Here is an 8,032-nt window from a genome sequence, read left to right as displayed (position 1 = left end):
AGAGAGACAGAAAGCGAGAAATCACCCCCCAGGGGGGATGGCCACGCCGCAATCCCTTCTCCTCCATTCCCCTCTCGGGATCCTGGGCACGCAAGCACACGCGCCCGGCGTGAGTTTAAGCCACCGGGTCTGGGACTCGAACCTCAGTCGACTACGTGGGAGTCCAGCGACATAGCCATTACGCTAACTGCTGGTCCCGCCATTTGTTATTTTTTTAAACTTGTCCAGATAAATAAAGAGAAAGGGAAAGCGAGAAAGCAAGGTGTCAGGCCTAAGACTCAGACCTCAGTCAGCCTTGTGGGAATCCAGTGGCTTTAACCACCATGCCACTTGCTGGCCTCCCAACTATTCAGTTTTGAGCAAGATGCTTTATAGGGTAAATAAATGTTTAAGGAACATAAATAAGAACTTAGCTTACTGCTACTTTTTAAGGACTTGGAAACTGTAATATTTTCTGTATTCTCTTTCTAAATTCCTCATAATATTACTACAAATTAAGAATTAAAATTGGGGGCCAGGAGGTGGCATGGTGGTTAAAGGCACTGGACTCCCACAGGGCCAACTGTGGTTCAAGTCCTGTGCCCGGTGGCTTGCTTTCTCGCTTTCTCTCTCTCTCTCATTCTGTCCCTATGATAAATAAATAAATAAACAAATAAAATAAAATGATTCTTTAAAAAAAATTAAAATTGGCGATTTTGTTTTGCTCCTTATTAGTCAAACTTCATGTGTTCTATCTCCCTTCTCCTCCTCTCCCCTCCACTCCTTCTTTTCTTCCCCCCCTTCTTTCTTTCTTGACAAGTTAATACCCAAGGTATTAAGTGGTCAATATAGTTAAATAAAAAATCTAGTCATCTCTTCTTCTAGGTCAGGGGACTGAGCGGTGTTGTGGATGCAACTCTGTCTCTGTGCATGTTTAAGAAAAGTTTGTTTGATGTCATATAACAATTTATAAAGATCATGGACACTCAAGATAGATTCATTACTGGCTTAGTTACTATTTGACTTTAGGTCTTAAAGTGCATTCTTCTCATCTCTAATACAAGCATATTAGTAAAATCTGCTATATAGGGTTTTTATTGGAATTAGAAAAAAATTAACAAATTAACATATTAGGCTACCAATGACAGGTTACTTTTATTATAATTATTTTAATAAGATTATAATATAATATGTGGATATACACATATATGTAACACATACATGTATATGTATGTGTATGTATAATGTGTAATATATATGCATATTATATATAATAATTTCATTGTTTTATTTATATACATTTTTATTTAATTTTCATTGAATTCTAGTGACAGTTTTATAACAGAGCATATAAAATAATTTTAAATGTACCTTTTTGTTTGTTTTCTTTTAAGACTTTCAAATGCTTTGGCAACCAGCATCAGAAATTACAAAGGTAGATAAAGCCGCCAGAATAATTCAGCGTGCCTGGAAATGTTACCTTGTGAGTTTATTTAACAACTTTACTGAGATATAATTCATTTATATATCATAAAGTTTACCTGTTTAAAGTGTACAATGCAATAGTTTTTAGTATATTTATACAATTATGTGCCACCTTTCACTTTAAAAGCAGACTTTTAAAAAAGTTTAATTATCTCATTGGTTTTGGAAGTATTTATTGAGTTCATGATCTGAGCCAGTCACTTTGGCAAAAGCTGCTATCCATGAAAGTACCTCTAATATGCTAATTGACTTTCACCTCTAAACTGTGTTTCTTAACTCTAGAATTAAGTTTGTGAGCAGGTATTAGGGATATATTCATGTCAGTGAATATTCCTACTTTAGAGGAGCTTAAAGTTAATAATATTCCATATCTGGGTTAATGTAGTTACTTGTCATGCCCTTATATGGGTAGCATTGATCTCAAAGGTGTAAGAAATATTCCAAGCTGACTTACCTGGTTGACTGAGAACCAAGAGCTAACGTGACTTCACACTATTCTCTGATAGCAGCAGCCCTCTTACTATGCCTGGTCATTTTGTGTGAATTGGTGTGCCTTTATTTCTGGCCCAAGAGACCACCTTTGTATCAATTAATCAAACTTGCAAAATAGCTCTCATTATTTGCCCTCTTTACTAAATCTATAAAATCTGTGCTGGGTCATAACTATATTAATTTCCAACACTAAAATAATAATTTTCTTTTAAAAGCTACTCTTTATGTTAACAAATGTTGAAATTATAAAAATTTATAAAAAATTCAAATTAAATGTTGAAATTATTAAAATGACCTATCATTTAATGTAAACATAAAGCTGCTCTTTATGTGTACAAACGATGAAACTGAAGCCTAAAGATGTTAAGCTATTTGTCCAGTGTTACATTTAGTAATAGTCTGAACTGGAATTAAAACATCTTCTGTGTTTTGAAGTTCATTACTCCTCCTTTTTTGGTCATATGTAAGAAAACTACCATAAGATTTGTTTCTTACAAATCTTATGTAAGGAAATACCTTGTGTTTCATTTCATTATGTATTTTGAAGAGTAAAAATGTTTTAAAAGCTACTTTTAAAAGCTATTCTTTTATCTAGGCTAAATCTTCTCTGTCACTTGCAACTTCTTTTTCTCACATCTAGCCACACATCTTTGAATATCTATTATATTCCTAACATTTCGCTAAGGATTTCATAATACATCCTTGACCTTAAAAGAGCACACAAACACATGTTCCCAGTGTGAGTTTAAGACACCGGATCTGGGATTCGAACCACAATCCACTACATGGGAGTTCAGCGACATAGACATTATGCTAACTGCTGGTCCTGAGGTGGGTATACTTCTAAACTCACTTTATGAGTGCAACATTACTATCCTGATGCCAAAGCCGGAGGACACTAGAAGTCAAGAAAATTATAGGCTTATTTCCTAATGGGCATAGATGCAAAGATCTCAACAAAATTTTAGCAAACTGAATTCAACAGCACATTGAAAGAATCATTCACCATGATGAAGTGGATTTATCTTTGGGATGCAAGGATGGTTCAATGTATACAAATCAATAGATGTCCAACCACATTAATAGGGTGAAAAAAAAAACTGTATGATTGTCTCAATAGATGTTTCATGTATTTTACATTTCTTGCCCAAAAGAATGTTTTATTTTGTATTGATATAGCCACCCTACTGTCTTTTGTTTAGCGTTTACATCTTTTTTTTTTTTTGGAGAGGTTTTCGCTATAGGGCGCGTGCGCTCGCCAGACAGAGAGAGACAGAGAGATAGAAAGCGAGAAATCACCCCCCAGGGGGGATGGTCACGCCGCAATCCCTTCTCCTCCATTCTCCTCTCGGGATCTTGGGCACGCATGCACACACACCTGGCGTGAGATTTAAGCCACCGGGTCCGAGACGCGAACCGCGGTTGACTATGTGGGAGTCCAGTGACATAGCCATTATACTAACTGCTGGTTCCCGAGTTTATGTCTTTTTTTATGCTTTTACTTTCAAATATTTAGTATATGTTTAAATTGTTTCTCCTTGAGAGGAATGGAAGTGATTGTAGCAGAGAACAGATTAGGATAAATTGAAAATTATGGCTAAAAAAATTTGCAGTTCCTCCCTTCCCATCAATAAATAGTCTGTTTCCCTATCCTATGACTTTAAGTTGGCTTCATGACTTGCAGTGACCTGGAGAATGTGGTAAAAGTGATGTTGGTAAACTTTAGAGTAAAATATCTGGATAAATAAATTATGGTATCAAAAGGTTGCTGGTTTGTATCTGGAGACCTCCCTTAATATGCTGGGCATTCATGTGCCCATGCTCAGGGCTGGCATCAAGATTGTGGCATCAAGACCCTGAGGGGAGGGGGCTATATCTCTGTTTCTCTGTCTCTCTCACTCATGGAATAACTAAAAAAAAAAAAGCATAGTATATCTGTAACGTAGAATGTTTCACAGCATTTAAGAACAATAAATTGGATCTATTTCTGTCAAAAAAATTGAGTCTCTTACAAACAAAATATAATTGTGTCTAATATCTCTTAATCATAAGTAGTCTTCATTTTTTTTTTTTTGAGAGATTTTCACTGTAGGGCGCGTACGCTCGCCAGACAGACAGAGAGAGACAGAGAGACAGAAAGCGAGAAATCACCCCCCAGGGGGGATGGTCACGCCGCAATCCCTTCTCCTCCATTCTCCTCTCGGGATCTTGGGCACGCACGCACACGCGCCCGGCGTGAGTTTTAAGCCGCCGGGTCGGGACACGAACCACGGTCGACTACGTGGGAGTCCAGTGACATAGCCATTACGCTAACTGCTGGTTCCCAGCAGTCTTCATTTTTTTAATTGGCAAGTTTATTTGTATTTATTGTAATTACTACAATATATTAGTTAGGTTTAAGGCTGCTATCTTGATGTTTGTTTTCTTCTGTCTGGTCTGTTCTTCCTGTACTGTTCTTATTTTTTTCATCTTTATATTAATTCAACATTTTAAATATCTCATTATTTTCTTCTCTATAACTTTTCTTTAAAGCTTGTTTCTTTTATGTGAGTGAGAGGCAGAAAGAGAAAGAGAGAGAGAAGCACCCTCAGTAGGGTCTCATGCTACAATCCCCTTTAACCTTCCCAACCAGCCAGGATTATGGGCATGTGCATCCAGAATGTGTAGGGGGACTCAGAATGGAACTGAGATCTTCTGTATGGATCTGGCATTGATTGAGCAGTGTGTTACTGCTGAGCCACTGAGCTGACCCATGACTGACCAAGTGGTTTGAATCCCAGCCCCAGGACTTGAAAAACATGCTGAGCATGTGTGTTGTATGCCCCAAGTCCTGACAGGATAGAGAAATGGAGGAGAAAGGATTGTGGTGTGGCTATGACTCATTGGGGAGTACTTTTTCCTTCTTCATCTGGCTCTCTGTCTCTCTCTGGCAAGTACATCTGCCTTCTGGCTGGCTGGCTGGTTGGCTAAATACTTAGATAGATAGATAGATAGATAGATAGATAGATAGATAGATAGATAGATAGATAGAACAGAATAAAATAGAACAGAATAAAATAGTATACTAAAGATGTTACTTTGATGCCCAAAAAATGGAAAGTCATGCTTTTTTCATAATGTGCATTTTCTGTGAATGTTTTAAGAGTCACTCTTTTTTTTTTTTTTTTTTTTTTTGGAGAGGTTTTTGTTCTAGGGCGTGTTTGCTCTCCAGAAAGACAGAGAGAGACGGAGAGACAGAAAGTGAAAAATCACCTCCTGGGGGGATCACCACACCTCAATCCCTTCTAGATCTTGGGCACACACACACACACGTGCCCAGTGTGAGTTTAAGCCACTGGGTTCAGGACTCGAGCCGTGGTCGACTAGACGGGAGTCTAGCAACGTAGCAATTTTGCCAACTGCTGGTCCCTAAGATTCACTCTTTTTATATATAAAAGTTGTTTTTATGGGTTACACTTTGTATTTGACTCCCTGAAACCTGCTAGGACTTCAGTTTGATTAATAGAATATAGAGTAAGTGTTTCAAGCGACTTCCAAAATAAGATCTAAGGAGGCTTCTGGGGCCGGCAGGTGGCGTGGTGGTTAAGGGCACTTGACTTCCACATTACTGACTGCGGTTCGAGTCCCAGACCTCGCAGCTTGCTTTCTATTTCCCTTCCTGGATCTGACTGTTTGTTTTCTCATTTTCGCTTTCTCTCTCATTCTGCCCCTCTCTGGTCAAATTAAAATAAATAGATAAAAGTTAAATAAAATAATAAAAAAAAAAATAGAGGAGGCTTGCAATTTTTACTTTCTCTGTGCTGTGAAGAAGCTTGACTGAAAGTCTATGTAGAGACAGGCTCAGCCATCCTAGATGTTCCAACAAGCCATGCTGAAAACCCAAACACGTGTCTAAGTCTGTATTAAATGGCCAGGCTTGAGTTGACCTGGCAGCTGATCACAACCCCATATGAGTTCCTACAAAATTGGCTCTCCTGTCAACCCATACAAAGAGAAACAATAAATGGTATTGCTTGAAACCACTAAGTTTTTTTTAATTTGTTTGTAATACATTCAGTAGATATCTAATATAGTAATGTACCTATTTGGAACATACTGTTCTGATTTTCAACCATAATAGTTTTCTTAATGCTCAACTTGGGGATTTACTTGGGGAAAATTTTATCTTCCATTCAGAAAGAATACTAGTTGTGTTAACATGGGCTGCATCATTTTCTACAGGCAACTGCCTTGGGGCCTCAAATTGTTACATTGGTACTGTGGATTATTTCTATTTAAACTTAATTGATTTGATTGAACATGAGCAAACTAGGTGCAGAGGAGTTTATTACCAAGAGTTATTAAGGAGTTTTCAAGGGGTTAGGGCACGAGGGGGGGGGGGGGATAGTGTTCCAAGCTCAAAGAATTATCTGGGATTGTTTGACTAAATTTGCACTAATGTGAAAAGTGGATAGGATTTATAAATCAGTGGAATTACTATAGAAGTCAAGATTCTATAATGGTAATAATTGCTAGTATTTATTTAATGTTTTTTATGCCAGAAACGGTTGTGTTTTACAAATGTTAGCTAAATTATTCTTAACCATAGCTTTATGAAATAGATATTGTCATTCACTTTTTATAGATGAAGAACTTGAACACAGAGGAGTTAAGCAGCTTATCTAGGTCACACAGCTTTTAAGTACACTTGAACTCACATGATATTATACCATATTTAGTGTTCTTGATAGTAGGTTATGTTTTGTTTTTCTTCTAGATTACTCTGGAAAGTATAACAGAGGTGACTCAACTAAGTTTTGAATATTTTATTTATAGTTGGTAGAGATACAGTTAAAAGTTTTGAACACTCTATGAAAATAATACCATAATTACCTAGTTTTTCAAAGCAAACTCTGAGCAGATAATATTTCTAAAAATTAGTTTACCATATATAGTGTATTTTATGTTTTTTTACTTGTTTTGCCTCACTTAGGCAAAAAGTAGAAATAGAAAATTTAGTTTTGACCATATAATCTTAATGTGTTTGACTCCTCAGAATGCCACTGTATTCCAACACTATAAAAACCTGATTTATTTAAGAAGGCGAGGAGAGCCACGTCAGATTGTGAGATATATTAATCCTAAAGAGGTAAGGACACTATTTATTGATTAACATGTTATTATAAGAAAACTAAATCGCATGTGCTTGCCAGAGAGGTAGAGAGAAAAAGTGAGAAATTATCCCGTACAGGGGTTGGCCATACTGTGGTCCGTTCTCCTCCAATCTTCTCTTGGGATTTTGGACATGCACATTCCTGGTGTGTTTTTTGAGACTCCAGGTCTGAGACTTGAACTACAGTCAGCCATGTGGGAGTCCAGCACCTTAACTTCCACACCACTTGCTGGTGCTAAAGTTTTTCTATTTTATCTCTACTTGCTACTCATTGATTTCTGAAACTTCTGGTATTTTTTTTTTTAACTTTCTTAGGGCTTAATTTATCTTTTTCTAGATTCTTGAGGCAGAAACTTAATAAACTAATTTTCAATCTTCTTTTCTAATATACACATTTACAGCTAAAAATTTACTTGTGTGCTCTACTTTAGCTATATCCCACAAACTTAGGTGTCATATTTTAATTATCAGTCACTATAAAGTATTTTATACTTTATAAAATTTTTAGTCAGGAGAAGATTATTCTATGAAACTAATATTTTCTTTCAGACATGAAATAATTGAGGATAATTTAGGATAGCATTTATTTTTCTCCTCTAATCTAAAATAACAAGACACATGGTTGAGTTGGCTTTGAATAAAGGACCAAAAAAATTTTTTTTCTAGTTTTCATTTGATGCAGAACACTAAAATTGAGAAGACCTGTGAAATAACAATTCTATTTTAAAAGAATTATTTATTTTATTTTATTTATTATTGTTGTTGTTGTTATTATTATTATTTTTGGAGAGGTTTTTCACTATAGGGCACGTGTGCTCACCAGAGAGAGAGAGACAGAGAGATAGAAAGCGAGAAATCACCCCCCAGGGGGGATGGCCACACCGCATTCCCTTCTCCTCCATTTTCCTCTTGGGATCTTGGACA

The 8,032-nt window shown here is 36.6% G+C and overlaps 1 protein-coding gene across 3 annotated transcripts in view; it reads left to right on the top strand.

The window, feature by feature from the left end:
* Positions 1-8,032, top strand: part of CUNH11orf65 (chromosome unknown C11orf65 homolog) — a 27,626-nt gene that overhangs the window by 4,027 nt on the left and 15,567 nt on the right. For all 3 annotated transcript variants that reach the window (XM_006150959.3, XM_006150958.3, XM_006150957.3), the window contains 2 exons: positions 1,374-1,462; positions 6,992-7,084. In XM_006150959.3, coding sequence (XP_006151021.1) covers positions 1,382-1,462; positions 6,992-7,084 — 174 coding nt within the window. In that variant the 5' untranslated portion in view covers positions 1,374-1,381. The remainder of the gene's footprint in view (positions 1-1,373; positions 1,463-6,991; positions 7,085-8,032) is intronic.

Source organism: Tupaia chinensis, unplaced genomic scaffold (genome assembly GCF_000334495.1).
Source record: "Tupaia chinensis unplaced genomic scaffold, TupChi_1.0 Scaffold000311_2, whole genome shotgun sequence".
Classification (NCBI taxonomy): Eukaryota; Metazoa; Chordata; class Mammalia; order Scandentia; family Tupaiidae; genus Tupaia; species Tupaia belangeri.
Note: the sequence above shows the minus strand (reverse complement) of the source record. Positions and strands in the feature narration are given on the sequence as shown.